The sequence below is a fragment of the Oryctolagus cuniculus genome, chromosome 13 (genome assembly GCF_051225735.1).
Source record: "Oryctolagus cuniculus isolate XC-2025 breed Fujian yellow rabbit chromosome 13, ASM5122573v1, whole genome shotgun sequence".
Lineage (NCBI taxonomy): Eukaryota > Metazoa > Chordata > Mammalia > Lagomorpha > Leporidae > Oryctolagus > Oryctolagus cuniculus.
This window is the reverse complement of record NC_142879.1, coordinates 52497019-52513511: the sequence shown is the minus strand read 5'-3', so window position 1 is coordinate 52513511 and position 16493 is coordinate 52497019. Positions and strand designations below refer to the sequence as shown.

At 52.6% G+C, this 16493-nt stretch overlaps 1 protein-coding gene across 3 annotated transcripts in view; it reads left to right on the top strand.

Annotated features, from left to right (window-relative positions):
- Positions 1-14583, top strand: part of PCNX2 (pecanex 2) — a 324088-nt gene extending 309505 nt beyond the window's left edge. For all 3 annotated transcript variants that reach the window (XM_051821460.3, XM_008268254.4, XM_089312276.1), the window contains 6 exons: positions 1954-2098; positions 2912-3142; positions 3678-3952; positions 4611-4798; positions 11353-11801; positions 13607-14583. In XM_051821460.3, the coding sequence (XP_051677420.1) occupies positions 1954-2098; positions 2912-3142; positions 3678-3952; positions 4611-4798; positions 11353-11801; positions 13607-13780 (1462 nt within the window). In that variant the 3' untranslated portion in view covers positions 13781-14583. The remainder of the gene's footprint in view (positions 1-1953; positions 2099-2911; positions 3143-3677; positions 3953-4610; positions 4799-11352; positions 11802-13606) is intronic.
- Positions 14584-16493: the final 1910 nt, after the last annotated feature.

The following is a 16493-nucleotide window of genomic DNA, read 5'->3' as shown; positions in this document are numbered from 1 at the left end:
TTAGGCATGTGTCAGACCAGTCAGAGCAAGTAGCGTGGTCTTCCTGATCCTTCCCTGAGTAAATCTCCCCCATTGTTTATAGGATTTAGCTCTCCCATTTTAATACTGAGCCCTCTACCTGGGGAGCATCTTCTAACGTTATCAGCTGAGATCAGGTAGTAATCATTATTCACGTTCTAAAGCCTCCACTCTCGGCACTGGCATCCTTGCAGCCCTGCTCTGCTATCCTCCAACTTCCCTGTCAGTGCGCCCCAGGCAGCTGCAAAAGCTCACAGCTCCAGGAAGCTTTTGTTCCATGAGGTGAGAGACTTTCCAGAGAGGCTGCCTCCTGGATCTCTTTCTGGAAGATTCAGGGCACAGCACCCAGAGCTCCACCGGGGCCAGACACTGACCACTCCTGTTCCCCATGGTCTGCTAAAGCCACAGCGACTTTCTCAAGGGAGTCCATGAAGGAAAGTAGTGATGGCGGCACATTTCAGGACAGCATGCTAGCAAAGTCATCAGAGGAGCTGTTGAATCACACGTCTTGCTCCGTGAGCCAGCTCATTCGATCCTTAGGAGCAACTGTCCCCAGAGAGCCTCCTTCTCACGGATCATCCTGCTCATCCTGTCCCAGTCAGCCCCACAGGGATGCTGTTTCTTCTACTTGCCTCATAACCACCTCTCACGGAAGCCGGAGCTCAGGGTTGCTAGAGGCGGCTGCCATAGAGGATAGTAATAGAAATAAGGGGGAAGAGAAAAGGAGGAACCATTCTTCCTCTCATCAGAGTGCAGGGTGGGTCACTTTCCAAGCCTACTCTCCCTGGTTGTCAAAAATGTAAAGGCCGCAGGCCCCGAGAGATTTCTTTTGGGATATACTACTGTGCTCCGTTCAGGTGTAGGGAATGCAACAAAGCAGGAAAACTCGAAATGGGCAAACCTGGACAAGCTTGGGAGCTCCTGTAGTCTTTCTTCCTTTCTTTTTTTCTATTTCTTTCTTTACTTGTTTGAAAGGCAGAGAGAGCGAGTGAGTGAGTTCTTTTATCTGTGGGTTCACTCCCCAAATGGCCACAACAGTCAGGGCTGGGCCCGTCTGGAGCCAGGAGCCAGGAGTTCCATCCGAGTCTGCCTCATGGGAGGCAGGGAGCTAAGTGCGTGGGCCGCCGCCTGCTGCTGCTGCTGCTTGCCCAAGTGGGTTAGTAGGAAACTGCACCTGGAGCACAGTAGACAGGACCCAAACCAAGCACTCTGGCATAGGATGCGGTCGTCTCAAGCAGCAGCTTAACCAGCCGCACCACAACACCCACCCCAGTCATCCATTTTTAATCCCCACTGTGCTTGTCCCCCGTCACTAAAAAAGGGTGCACCAGGACGTGGATGGTGTCTGCGAACCTAAGTGGCCACTATGAGACTTCATTTGGTTTTATTTCCTGTCTCTGTAATGTTTTAGGTTTCAAAATTTATTATGAGTAATGTAGTCCAAAAATAGTGTCCACCATGTGAAGGGAAACACTAAAAGGAACCCTGGTCCTTAAGCCATGGTCAGCATGGTCACCTCCTGAGAAGTGGCAAGCTGGAGACATGGGCTCTTGCTTGAGACTGGCCTTGAACAATAGCAACCAACACCAGCCAAACTCTGGCCTTGTGTGCACATGTGTTGGGTCACTTCTGACCTGGACTTCTAGAATGTCAGAGATTAAGTACTTGCTGGCCCCGGCCCCTAAAGTGACTGAAGGTGACTCCCACACCTCAGCACGATCAGTTGCCCTGTGAGTCTCAGCCCAGGTGGTTGGGTGAGGCAGTTGGTGCATGTGGTGAGCAGAGAGTCATCTTTCTTTCCCTTCTGGCTCTACCTGGGGGTGATCAACTAGGTTTTCATGTGGGTGAATGAGAGCTGCAAACCTTGCTCACGATGACTAAATTCCGAATGTGTACTGCCTGTGACTTGGCAGTAACTGGAACTCTGTCTTACAGCCTGGATTCTTTCCTGTATGGCCTCCATGCCCTCTTCAAAGGCGACTTTCGGATAACAGCACGGGACGAGTGGGTGTTTGCTGACATGGACCTGCTGCACAGAGTTGTTGCTCCAGCCATCAGGATGTCCCTGAAACTTCACCAGGTGAAAGGCCACTTTTGTTTTAAGATTCATTAATTTATTTGAAGGCAGTAGTGGGAGAGAGAGAGAGAGCGACAGAGAGAAAGAAAGAGAAATCTATCTACAAAGCCAGGAGCACAGAGCTCCATCTGGGTCTCCCAAGTTGGTGGCAGAGGCCCAAGCATTCAGCCATCATCCTCTGCTTTCCCAGGTGCATTAGCAGGGAGCTGGATTATAAGAAATCCTACTGGGACTCGAACTTGCTCTCCAATATAATATGATGGTACTGCAGGGTGCAGCTTAGCTCACTGTGCCCCAATGTCAGCCCCTGAAAGTCCACTTAAAAATATATGAAGCTGAAACTTTAGGGGAATAAAATGACCTTTGAAAAATGCAGTCCTCTCTCTGTATGGCATTATGAGTGGACTCACTCATTAGGTAACTAAGCATTGAGGCTGTTCAGGTACTCTTGACACTGGTCAGTGGCAACCTGTTCTCAACAGCTGCTAGGTGGTGGCATACTCTACTAGGAAGGGGGTGGGCTATTGGCCAGAGACAGTGACATATCAGAAGTGCCAAGTGCATTTAAAATTATGAACATAAGCCATGAAGCTCTTTCTTAGGCCTAATGAGATGACAGCATGTCCTCTGTACCCAGCTCAGGATTCATAAGAAGAGCACGAGAGGGAGGGAGGGAGGGAGGAAGGAGAAAGATGGAGAGAGAGGGAGAGAGAGAGAGAGATGAGGAAAGAAGTTGGCTTTGCAATTCCCTGCAAGCCACCATCTGCACACTGCCCTGGACCTCCCTGAGCCCACGCTTGAACTTCTCCCCACCAGGACCAGTTCACTTGCCCTGATGAGTATGAGGACCCAGTGGTCCTCTACGAGGCCATCCAGTCCTTCCAGAAGAAAGTGGTGATCTGCCACGAGGGTGATCCCGCCTGGAGGGGCGCCGTGCTGTCCAATAAGGAGGAGCTGCTCACCCTGCGGCACGTGGTAGACGAGGGTTCCGACGAGTACAAGGTCATCATGCTGCACAAAAGCTTCCTGAGCTTCAAGGTGATCAAGGTAGGCAAGGTAGCCATGCTTTCCAGGTCTCCCGTAGGCACACGTCTCTTGTGCGTGAGAAGAAAGAGAACAGTGCTTAGCATGGGCCAGCACCCTCGTTCAGAGGCACAGTCTTAGAGGAGGGTCGGTCAAGGTGGGTGCTGAATCCACTGGCAAGACCATTTCTCAGCTGGGGGAAGGACGTGGGGAGAAGGCCTGGCAGACACCCATGTGGATGGCGGTCAGGACCTCCGGAGCTCCAAACCTTTCTCTGAATCTAAGAGCCTTGTTCCCAACGACTCTTTTCATGGAGGTTAAAACCTCTGGACTATAACAGAAACTTACTGTATTTTCTTTTCTCTCAGTTGCCCTATGGAAACAGTGTCATATGTGTCTCAGAGGGCTGACATCTGGCTTGACTGTGAAAAGAGCTTTAGGCCAAAGTGTTGTCATCACAGATATGCAGCCCCAGAGCTCTGCTCACTCACTAAATCCAACAGACTCAAAAACACACAGACCATCTGCCTCTGTCCCCTGTTCCTTCCATGATCTGCAGGTCAACAAAGAGTGCGTGCGAGGACTGTGGGCTGGGCAGCAGCAGGAGCTCATCTTCCTGCGCAACCGCAACCCGGAGCGCGGTAGCATCCAGAACAACAAGCAGGTGCTCCGAAACCTCATCAACTCCTCCTGCGACCAGCCCCTGGGGTACCCCATGTTCGTCTCCCCCTTGACCACATCCTATCTAGGGACCCACAGGCAGCTGAAGAACGTCTGGGGTGGACCCGTCACCTTGGACAGGATCGGCACGTGGTTCTGCACCAAGTGGTTGCGGTAGGTTTTTACCAACATAGGCTTCTGTAGCTAGGTGCTGTGGGGGGTGTGGGGTCGTGGAGCAGCCTCATACTTGGGTTAGAATTTCACTGCCAGTCACCATCGTCTCAGTGGATCCAAACTGCTGGACCTGAGAGACATCTGACAGATCACTTGTCTCCACAAGCAACCCCAGATTCGGAATCCATGGGCAATCTCATGCAGATGAGAATCTCTTTCTCCCTAACCGTTTTTCACACTGAGAGCCTGCTTGCGTGTTCGCAGTGCTGCTGAGATTCTGGGTGTTTGGGAGTAACTGTCCCACATCAGCTGGAAAGAACCAGGCCTGAACTCCAGCACACGGCTCTTATCCAATATGGCCACTAAACCAGTTTAGCCCTAAGTCTCTGGCTGCTTGGGGTGAATTCCAGGAAGTTTGCCTGAATATAACTGAGTTTCTTACCAGGCCTTAGGGCTCCCCTGAGAGGGTGCAGTCTTTTTATTTGTTAGACACTGAGGTGGGAAAAACCAAACCCCCTCCCCAACCTGGAATCGGGAGTTTGCTGCTCCCTTGGAGAGCAGGGTCTGTGGTCCTGATGTAGCCCTGGCTCTGGTGAGCCATGGAGGGGCATTGGAAATGTTTTGCTGAGGGTCCCCTGAGGATTTCTCCCTCACACAGAGTGCGGAAGGACTGCAACGCCGGCCAGCACAGCCGCGGCAACATTGAGGACGTGGATGGCGGAGGGGCCCCGTCGGCAGGCGGCAGCAATGCCCCAAGCGGTGACAGCCAGGAGAGCAGTGCAGAGCAGCCCAGGAAACATGGCTCCCAGCACTGGGCCTCACCCCAGGAAGGGATGCAGAGGACAGGTAGGTGCAGCTAGGACCTCAGGTCATAGATAAAAGTCCATTTGGTCACAGCAACCAAGGCCATAGGTTATGTTGTCATTCTAATCCCTGAGAGGTTGTAATAAAAAATCAGCATCCGGCCAACAGGTGCCTGAAATTTACTGGCTTTTGTTGGCTGTGCTCAGAAAAAAAAAAAAAAAAACTGTTTGGTTCACCTTTTATCATTCATCTGTCTGTCCATTCATAACCTTGGCCCTCACATCCGTCTGTCTCTCTGTCTACATGTGCAGCGGCCGGCCATCTCTGTCTCCATGGCCGCTGGATCATGTGCCCTCTGGGTCTGGCTGTGTGGGAGCTCTGGACGGTGTCCTCCCATTCTGCAAGCACCTGTGGTGCGTGCACTGACACAGCCTGCCCTCCCTCTGCTGCATCCCTCTGGCTCTCCCTTTCCGCCACTTCCTCTAAGAAAAGGGGAGGAAGGGCAGCTGGGGCCAGGTTCGGCTGAGTCCAAAGTTTAAAATTGTGTTTAAACTAATGCCCAGATAGGTAAGCTGGAACAGATGGGTGCAGTTCTGAAATCTTGCTGGTGGCACCATGTAGGGAGCAGGGGCGGCCCGCCTGGGAAAGGAGGTCCAGAGGCTCACAGTGGACGAGTCTTGGGACTGCAGGAGACACAGATGCTCTGCCTGGCTCCTGCTGGTCCCTGGTATGGCCCTCTAAAGGTTGTTCATGGTTTCACCCTATGGCCTCAGTTCTTCCTCACCATCCAGAAACATTAATAAGCATCCTTGTGCATGCTTCCCTGGCCAGCTGTGCACCAAACGAGCTAGGAGAACTAGTCCCTGGCTTCTGGGAGCACCCAGAGCAAGGCAAGATTGAGGAGACAGATACATAAGGTGGGGTAGGGGGTGGGGAAAACAGGTACGTGGTAGAGAATTAATCGATACATGATAGAAATAAACGTAGGTAGGTAGGTTGGTAGGTAGCTACCTGTGCAAATACGTGATCTCAGTTACTCAAGAGAAGAAAAAAGGCCCCTCTGCAGCTGGATGCTGCCTGCCCTGAGCCCCAGCAGAGCACCTGCCCCAGGCCTCCAGTGCTGTGGCTGCCTGGGGACCACATGAAAAATGTGAAGTTCAAGATCACGGAAGTGATTTTGCGGATGGGAAAATACAAGGTAGGTGAGTCAGGGTTCAGCAGGCAGCAGTGTGCCCAGGTGACCAACTCGTCTGTACAGACAAAGACTGGAGTCTGGGGAGGGCCTGAGGGCATCAGGGCTCCACAAGCCTCAAACCTCATGAAATGCCTTTTTCCTTCTCTCACAAGTGAGTGAAACAGCACCTGCAACTGGCTTTGACCTGGAAAAGCTGGTGTTCCTTCCTCTCCTCCTAATCCACTGGCCTTGGGGAGTAAGCCCCACCCCGCCAGGGCCTGTGGCTGGAAGCCATCAAAGAAATCATAAGCTTTTGTGGCAGATGTTGGAGCAAGGTCTTCTAGCACCCAAACCAGCTGTTAATTTTTCATTATTGCTTCTTAAAACTGTTCCTACCATGGCCACCCCTGACTTTCCATGTTTTACAAGTTAAGACAGCAGGCCTAGAAAAATACCCACCAGCCAGGGCTCCCAGTCCTCCTGACCACTGGCAGTTTGCCCAGCCTGAGTGCGCCCCAGGCTCTGACACCTGCTGCAGGGTTTGGGGGACTTTCCCAAGTCCCTGGCCAAGCCCCAGCAGTTTTGAACAAACCTGCCTTGCTGCTGTGCCATCCTTTTGTGCCCCGTGCTGCAAGGCTAATATTTGATAAACATTAGCAGGTGTCCAGAGTGGTTCTGTAGGAGCATCCAGAATGCTTTCTCTGCAGATCCCCCTTCACCATCCTTACCCTACAGGCAAAGAGCCTGGGCATAGAGAAGGCAAGCACTAACCAGAGCCCCAGATTAGGGGTAATCTGGGATTCAGACCCAGACACGAGGGCCCCAGAACCTGGGATCCTTCCATGGCGCTGGTCCTGGGGTGCTGCCTCCTCTGAGGACAGTTCTTGCTCCCAGCCCTGGGAGTGAGGCAAGAGAAGCAGGATTACCTGACAGCACCTCGCACATCACACTCACTCCCAGCACTCCATCTGTGCTGCTGGCAATGTCCCCACCTGCAGCGACTTTGTCTTGTGCCCAGGCTGGCCAGGGCTCCACAGGGAGGAGCAGGAAAACTGATGCCCCAGTTCTTCCTGAAGCAGCCAGCCAGGGCTCCTTTGCTTCCTTGCTGTGGTCAGGACAGGGGACAAAGTTGGCACAGGGGCTGCTATGGGTCCCTCCCTGGCTCAGCAAGCCACATGAATCTGTTGAACAGTGGCTTCTGCAGAATAAAGCAGATTGATTTAGCAGTGCCGCAACGGCAGGTGCTACAGGCAGGGCAGCTTGAACGGCAAAAATGCTTGTCTCCCACTCAGGAGGCTGGAAGGCTGCAGTCAGGGTGTGGGCAGGGCTGGTTCCTCTGGAGCACTAGGAGGGTGTTCTGCTCCACAGCTGTCCCCTTGGTCCTGGCGGGTCTGGCCATCCTTGCATGCCTTGGCTACTGGAAGCCTCACCCTGACATCCACCTTCATCTTCACCTGGGGTTCTCCCTCTGTATGTGTGCCTGTCTCCAAATCCCCACTCTTTCTAAGGTCACTGGTCCTGTGTGGATGAGGGCCCCACCCTACACCAGTAAATTACATCAGCAACAACCCTTTCTCCAAATAAGATCACATGTGGAGGCGCTGGGGGTGAGGATGTCAGTATTTGAACTTGGTGGGGACACAATTCAACCTGAAGCAAAACCCCAGGCTCTTTCCTCGTCTGAGGCCTCTGCCTGCCAGAATGCACCATCCAGAATGCTCTGCAGAAGCCCTAAGACTGAACTCTCTTCTGCTGATGCCTGGTGGTGCAGGGCCCTGAGTGCACAGAGCTGGGATAATCCTAGGAATAGCCAGTGGACTCCCACTGAAGCACCCTCACTCCTGACAAACAGCAAATGCTGCCCGTTCCCTCTGGGTCAGTGAGGGGCACTCAGAGACCCTCGGCAGCGTTGTCTCACCAGGTGCCCCTGACCGACCACCTCCTGCCCAGGGGCTGAGCGAGAGAGCAGTCAGAGTTTTTCCTTGACGAGGGCAGGCAAAATGTTTTCAGTCAGCTTGAGACACCGCACCCATGGCCCTGGGGTCCCAAGGACAGCAGGCCCTGAAAAGGAGGCCACCATGCAGGAGGGGGAGCCTCACCTAGCCCAGCTGCCCCTGTCCGGGACACTCCAGGAAAGCCATCCACCATCAGCCCAACCTCGCAGGTGGGAAGCTGTCAGTGCTGCAGACATAATGGTTCCATTGCACTTGTGGCTTCTCTGGCCTCCACTCGCCCTCCTCCCAGCTGAATCATTTAACAGTGACCTGAATTGAGATGCAACCCCCAGAAAGGAGGCCAGGAACCTGCTCGGCCCATCCTGGGATGTTGAGGCCATTTCCCGGTGACAGGGAGAACATTCCTCATCCTGATCTTTGACCCTAGAATATCACCTTTACTTCCCAACCCCATGGACTTCCTGTCCTCACTGGAGGCCCCTTAGGCCTGTCTGCAGGTGCCTACTTGTGGGTCTCAGCCTCTAAGTGAAGGTGTTTTTTCTTCTTTCCAAGTGGTCCTAACAGCCAAGGTTGAGAAGCTCTCCCACCCCCAGACTAGGACTCCATGAGTCCCTGCCAGGTTAGTTTTGGAGTTTGGTTCCTCATGTTCCCTGTTTGCCAGTCAGTGTGCTGAGTTCTGAGCTTATAGAAACAGTGCCACTGTCATTTGCTTCAGAAAGTCAGGGCAAATGGTGGCCAGCACGATGTGTCAAACAGCTGTGGCAGCGTGCTAAGTACTGTTTAAGAGGTAGTCACGGGCCTCTCAGAGGTGGAGCAGCTGACTCTCTGGGAATGGCATGACCGAGAGGCTTAGTCAAATAGCAGTGAGTGAGCAGTTGTGCTGAATTTGAACCAAATACTAACAAGGGCTTGTTGCACTATCGGTGACCAAGACTGAACTCCTATAACTGGAGACCCAAATGTCCCCTCCCTTCCTGGGCCCTTGCCTCAGTTTCCACCAAGCATCCGCAGGGATCCTTCCTGAGACCCACAACCAGAATGCTGGTGCCTGCGTGCCCAGCTGTCAGGCTCTCACTGTGCCAACCTCAGCCAGGGCCAGACCACCCAGAAGGTTCATGCTGGGGCAAAAAGTGTCCATCACGGCTGGAGGAGCTTGGCCCAGCCTTGGAGGCTGGTGACCTACTTACCAAATCATGGCCACTTTGAATCCCAAGTTGTAGGGGAGGGCTAGGCTCTTCTATTGGTAAAGATTTTCCCCACCTTACGGATAACAATCAAAGCCAGGGAATAAGTGCCATTATAATGAGCCAAGACAAGTCATTTGTGTGGTATTCCCATTCAGGTCTTAAAAGGTTGGCCCTAGAAAGACTTCTAATTTGATAATGCAGTCATTGGAAAAATAAGTGAAATTATAAAATCCCGAGTAGCAAAAAGGAATTTAGGATGGTTTGCTTATTTGATGGTGCTGTTCTCCTTGCAGAATTAAAATTGAAACCAAAAGACAATCAGCAACAACAAAGAGAAAATCCAAAGCCATGCAATTGGAGGGGGGAGGTGGCGGGTACGTGTCCTACATGGACAGCAGCCCACTCCCCATTGCCACACAGATTTTTCCCAGAAAAACCTGGGAAAGCCCCACCAAGCCTGGGGCTCCTCTCTGGGGTATCAAAGTCACTGATTTGCAGATGACTGTGGCACAGTTTTGGACATTGACAGTGAAAATTATACACAGATGTTCAGTCTCTCCAGATTCTGAAATAAACCAGCAAACACCATCCCTGTTCTTGGTTCTGATTTGTCAGGGTCCTTTTTCTCTGTAAGAGCCACAAATTCAACTCCATAGCATGGACCCTTAGGCAGCAGAAGTGTGCAGCCCAGAGCGCACGCATCCTGGGGAGGCTAATGCCAGACCTGAGGATCATGAGCAGCAATGTGGGGTTAGCACCCCGTTTTCTCAGCCTCTGGGTGGGAGACAGTGAGGTGGGAGCACCATGCCCTCTGGCAACAGGCACCCCACCACGGCAGCATCCAAGTGGGCACTGTGGCAGAAAGGCCTTTCATCCCGTAAGCTGCTGCGGGGAGGAGTGGGGCTGGAGGGGACCCCTGGACCTTCCATCGTAAGGTTTGTCCCCTAAGGAGTTGGCTTTCAAATGCTGTGGCCCTTCTCCATTCCCTTGCAGAGCTGGGGAGCTGTTTTTCTGCCAAGGGCCATTTGGATATTTATAGCATCCCTGGGCCATACAAAATAATCAACTTAAAATGAACCTGCTCTAGATTTATTGAATTTTGAGTCAAGCATGCAGTCGCCTTGGCTGGGCCAGACCCAGTGATTTCATGAGTCTTACAGGACGTTCCCCACCCTGCTGGGGCATGTGTGAATGCTTTGGAATCACCAGAAGCACATGGAGTGTCTTGGGTGCTGGGGGAAGGTGGGACCTGAGACAATGCACAGTTCAGCCCTTTCCGGTGCCTACTTCTCAGGCTCCTCACTGTTTATGGATTTCCTGCCTGAGGGTGGCAGCTTCAGGAGACACACCCCCGAGGTACTTGGTAGAAGCTGTGACATCGCCAGCTGTTCTCTTCCAAGTAGTATCTTAAAATTAGACCCTAGTGACCACTGATGCTTAAGTTAAGCAGCCCAGTGTTCTGGCAAGCAGCTGCTTTCCTTCTAACCACTAGCTGATGAAGCTGGTTTAGATGCTGCACAGGGGACTGGGGCACAGAAAACCCACCTGGAGTTTCCTTCTTGCCGAGGCATGGACAGGACCAAACCTTCGGGGGCAGTCTACTCCTTGTTCTCAAAAATGGCTTTGTTGAGCCCAGTCTCAGCAAGAGCTGGGGCCAGAGGAGCCCGGAGGGAAGGACTGGCAAGAGAAGCAGGGCCACACCAGGGGAGAAACCACAAGACCTGAGGCCTGGGGCTGGCCAGGGCCACCTTTCAGGGTTTGACCTGCAAGATTTTGATATCTGGGGAACTCTGAGAACACAGAGGCCTCAACATGTGGTTCCAAGGCATCCCCCTTGATTTCCCTAGGCATTGTGTTTTCCTTATCACCACTTATCAGATAAGCATAGAAAGATAAGAACCAAGGGCCTGAGCCAAGAACAAATTTGTTCAAGTGTGCGTTCGTTACACTGTGGTATCCTCTTGATTTGCCTGGACTAAGTGTCTTCCAGGGCTGCAGGATTTTCTGTGCTAAAACCAGGAACGTTACAGGCAGATTGGCAGGTAGGTCGCCAAGCTGCAGCTCCCTACCCCACTGTGACCTCGACCCGCGGGGCTCCCTGGGGCTGGTTCTTCCATTCTCAGGGCCTCGACTCTTTGGCCAGGCAGGGGGCGAGCTGTTTTGGCCTAGTACGTGGCAGACTGCTCTGGGCTCTTTGGGTCCAGACAGACCAGGCAGCCTGCATCACACAGAAACTAACGCTGGTGACCACCTGCTGCAATGTTCTGTTTTCTCTTAAAGGCAGGAGGAAAGGCAGGAGCCAGTCTGTCCAGGCACACTCTGCGCTAAGCCAAAGGCTGCCTACCCTGAGCTCCTCTGGTCCTATCTTAGAGAGCCGCCAGGTCTTTCTGCAGGCGTCCACGTCGGTCCACGAGTTGGCCCAGAGGCTCTCGGGCAGCCGGCTCTCTCTGCACACCTCGGCTGCATCCCTGCACTCCCAGCCCCCACCTGTCACCACCACGGGCCACCTGAGTGTCCGCGAGCGGGCGGAGGCGCTCATCAGGTCCAGCCTGGGCTCCTCCACCAGCTCCACCCTCAGCTTCCTCTTCGGCAAGAGGAGCTTCTCCAGCGCGCTCGTCATCTCGGGACTGTCTGCCGCCGAGGGGGGCAACACCAGTGACACCCAGTCCTCCAGCAGCGTCAACATCGCAATGGGCCCCTCGGCCAGGGCTGCCAGCCAGGCCACCCGGGTAAGGAGCTGGTCTGGGTGGGAACTGGGGCTCCAGGCCTGGGCTGCTTTACCACGGACTGCTCCGGGGCTCCCAGCCCTTCTGCCTCCTTGATAGCTCCCAGAGTGTTGACAGCAAGTACAGAGACTCCCAGTGGCTCATCTCCAAAGAGGACAGGATGGGCACTCGTACCCTGTGCTGAGTAACACCAGGCAGGCACTGCGCAGGTGTGCAGCTCAATTGCCACGTCGGGGTGTGGGAGGGGTACTCAGGGACAGTGTTCCCCATTCATCCAAGTAGTGAGGGCAGGAAGACAACATCCACACTGGAGTTAAATTACCATCGCTTCTCATCCAATAGATCTAATTTTAAAGCTGCTGAGACGGCCTACTACATTTGGTGATTTAAATACTAGACAGCAGGTTTTAAGGACTTCATGCAAATCAGTCATGACTTGTTCAGGATCCTCAGCTAGATGCCATTAGATGAACACATGAGCTTCCCCAGTGTAAGTAAATACCCAGCAGCTGCCTCATGTAGAGTGATAGGGAGGGAACGTTTTAGGTGGCATTAAGGCAAAACTGAGCCACGTTTGGAACTTCCTCCTGCTGCTTCTGCATGTGCGCTCATTTTCCTGCAGGAAGGAGTCCCAGAAGCTTGGCCCCTCACTCTGAGTGTAGGGATCTGGAGGTGGGGGAGAAGGTGCCGCCTGCCCTCTCCTCCATGAGGAGCTGCTGTCCAGGCAGGTGCCTCCCGCCCAGTGGGAACCAAGGCTGGGGTGGGAGGGTCTGGCCTGGAGTCATGGGGCTGCAGCAATAGTGTGCCATCTGTGTGTGCTGGCACCGGGTGGCTTATGGGCTTCCTGGAAACCCCAGGCCACACTGGCTACACACAAGGAGCTGGCCACCACAGGACTTTCACCTGTGTTTGGAAAACTCAGTGTGTTAACTCCCTCGTCTCCTTTTTTCCTTTCCTCAATAAAAATGCAAACCATCACTTCCTGCACCCTAGTCTGAGTTGAAGTCACAATCTGTGGATATAGTTCTGGGTCTCTGGCAAATTCTCCTCCCTGTCCGGCAAGGGTGGCTGAGTGCTAGGGTCTGGGTGTCCAGTCAAACCTGCAGGAACTCGGCATTGGTGACAGAGGCACCCGTGTACGAAATGATACTGGCCAAGACCTAGAGAAGTCAGACATGTGACTAGCCTTTCTCATGAGCCACCTCTTCGCAGTGCGACCAGGTCACCTAAGCAAAGGTCCCACATCCAATGGCCTGCTGGAGTCAGACTCAGAACTTCAGAGGCGCGTGCACGCTACCCTCAACGGCCAGCCCTGCAGTCCTATGTCATTGACGTGACTTCAGAACCTGCCCTTGGGGATGCTGGGACAGCAGCCCTGGGCTGCTACAGCGAGGCCAGAGCTGGAGGATTTGGGGGTGGGAGGGGTGGGCAGTGGGCTGGCATCGAGGCTCAATAGGCTAATCCTCCACCTGTGGCGCCTGCACCCCAGGTTCTAGTCCCGGTCGGGGTGCCAGATTCTGTCCCGGTTGCCCCTCTTCCAGTCCAGCTCTCTGCTGTGGCCTGGGAGTACAGTGGAGGATAGCCCAAGTCGTTGGGCCCTGCACCCACATGGGAGACCAGGAGAAGCACTTGGCTCCTGGCTTCGGATCGGCACGTGCCGGCCGGCCACTGTGGGGTGAACCAACAGAAAAAGAAAAAGGAAGACCTTTTCTCTGTCTCTCGGTCCACTCTGCCTGTCAAAAAAAAAAAAAAAAGTGGGCAGTGACCGAGTGCTGAGCGGCTCACTGCTTCTGTCTTCTCCCTGGCAGCACTTCTCCGAGCCCTATGAGTCACCTGATACCACGGAGCAGGGGCAGCCTGGTGACCAGCGTCTGGCTGAGGCAGTGGCAGAGAGCCGCGGGCTGACCTGCAGAAGAGCAAGCCAGGAGGACATGGGCCTGGACGACACGGCCTCCCAGCAAAGCGCTTCGGACGAACAGTAGTGCGCAAGCGTTCGCTTCGGAAAAAACGGACTCCTCCGCGGCTCTCAGCTTCCTACGTCTTCCCTGGGTTCCCCCAGCCAGCTGGCGCTACCACTGCAACCCACGTAGGGCTGATCCTGTGGGAGAGTGGGAGCTGTCTAGAAAACTGAATGACTTTAACTCAGGTTCTTGAAAAAACCTCATATGATGGAGGGAAAAAAGACACCACGCCTCCTCCCCCAAGAGCTCCATGCCCTGGGCAGCGCGAGGCAGGCAGCACCGCCGACTCCCCAGACTGGCGTTTCAAACAAAAGCCACTGAGTATCTTCAAACAACTAAAGTTAAGTAGAGCCTGTAACTAACTCCTTCGTGCCCTGGTGAAAATAAGACAACTGCATGTTAAATAATCAGCATTTTACACATTAACTGTTAGCACGAGGAAGAAACAGAAAGCAACATGTAAGAAAGACACCATCAGCTGGTCAAATGCATTAAGGTTAACATCTAGGTGTCAGGAAAACCTCATCTGTTTGTAACATTTACGCAGTTGTTCCATGTAAAATAGTGGCAGCTTCACTACCCGAACCGTGACAATGCATGCAGTCCTGTCTAAGGTATTCTAGAGGAACAGCCAGGCTACGTGACGATGTGAGTGGCCAGCGAGTCCAGTCGGCGCGTGGAGCATCGCGGAGCCACCTGGCGTTCCTCCACGCAGTTCCGCGAGCTGCACGGAACATCCGCTCGTCTTCCAAGCTGAGCAACCTCCACGGATCACAGCACACTTGCACACACCTTTGTTTTTGGAATTAAAATGTTTACAGTTATTGCTGTGTCTGGCGTTTGTTTTGCTGAAACTTTACTCTAAAAACGGATCCTCTACTGTGAGGACATTTGGGCAAATCCTGAGATGGCTTTTTTCCCCTGGCTTGCCTCCCGTTGGAGGGGGCAGAAACCTGGATTCTTGCTGACACGAGGGAAGCAGAAACACAGTCCATGAAGGGTATCACCACGGACTCACTGACCTGCTGAACCATCCTTTTAGGAAAGATAATAGAGATACTCAATTTGGAAATAGCCTTCACATTTCTCTAAAGCATGTAGGGGTTTCAAAACTGGGAGAAAGATGATGGGGAGGGGAGGGTGTTGTAGGGAATCCCATACTCCTTGCAAGAAGATGGTAATACCTTTTTTTTCCTGGTAAACTAAGAATTAGCAATGAGTAACAGTAGGTGAGCCCTATAAATGAGAGTCAACGCCCCCTTATTCTTGGGTCAGCAGTCTCTGGAGATGCAAACTTTAGTCCTGATTTCCATACCGGTGTCTAACAGGAAGCTGATAGTCTTGCTGCTCCTCTCTGAGACAGGCCACACTCAGCTGGCGGCTCCTGCAGTCCTCAAGCCACAAGAACTGACCTTCCAGCCCTGAGCTGTGGTCAGGTCACCCCTGAGTGCCTAGAAGAAAACACAGACAAGGTAATCTCCCCAAAGTGGGAAACCCAAATTGTAGAGAAATGGTGTGGATCTGCCTGCTGCATCAGTGCCTGGAGAGCTCCTGCATCTCATTCCAGAGAGGTCTGGGAGTGCTCCTTCAACTGCTGAATCTCTTGTCTAGGAGAGCACAATCACCTTGTGTGTGCCTACTGACAGGTGTATCGGTGCACACTCACATGCACGGGTTCACACAACAGAGAAGGAAAGATGGTTGACCTGGGAGTGCCTCCAGGACCCTTTGTGGCTGTTAGGCCAGCATCAACCATGCAGCCCCACTTTGCCATACACAACTTTCATATTTACGGCTCAGGAGCCTGTTAATCTGGCTCTTCAGGCGGTCAGTTGCTTCTCAGAATATTCCCTGCAAATTGAATTATAAGCCCCCCCCCCCCTTTAAAGGAGAGGTTCCAGAGTTGACATCTCTTGCCTGGGTTGTTCAAATGTTCATGCCAAAATGCAGACAAGAAGTGACTTTCTGCATCTGGACACTGAGCACAATGGCTTCTCCTTTAAAGATACTGTAAAAGTTATAGCATTTGGTTTCATATAAATCATGTGGCTAATATGGCATTATTTGTTCCAAATTCTTCACTGTGCCTTGAAATCATCTGTGTCTAGCAAGCAGTTTTCTATAATCACTGGATGTTCCAATTACTCTTTGCCCATAAAATGTGCAATGCAACATGTGTTTACTAGGCTCCTCCACCTCTCTACTGTTCTGTCCCAAAGCCTCGTGCTACACAAGCCTCTGCTCTCAGCACACTCACAGGGGGTGAGCCTTCCAGACAAAACCTTCTATGAACTCCAAGCTAGAGGGGAAGAGAAGGGGACTCAGGCCAGGCTGCATTCTCTGGACTCAATGTTCTTAGTGCTGGGAGCAGAATGAGTGACTGAACTTGCAACTTTGCTGGGAACTTCTTTCTGTCAGCCCTGATAGAGAGATGATGTTTTATCAGTTTAAAGACTTAACTATCTCCCTGCTTCCTCTTGTTTGGAGGCAAAAGCAGACAGATGGGTAAACCATTTTGTGTGAAGTGCTTGCTAGGATGGGGAAGAGGGAAGAATTATTTAGTGAAGCATTCTCTATACTGGTTCTGCTAAGTCCATTCAACCTGGTCATTCCAGCTGAAGGTCATCATACAAGCAATACATGTCAATTTTGTGCTTTTTTTAAGTCAGGACTCATATCTAACTTAGATATCCTGGTTTGACTAGTAGGCATTTTGAGATCAAGTATAAAAGAG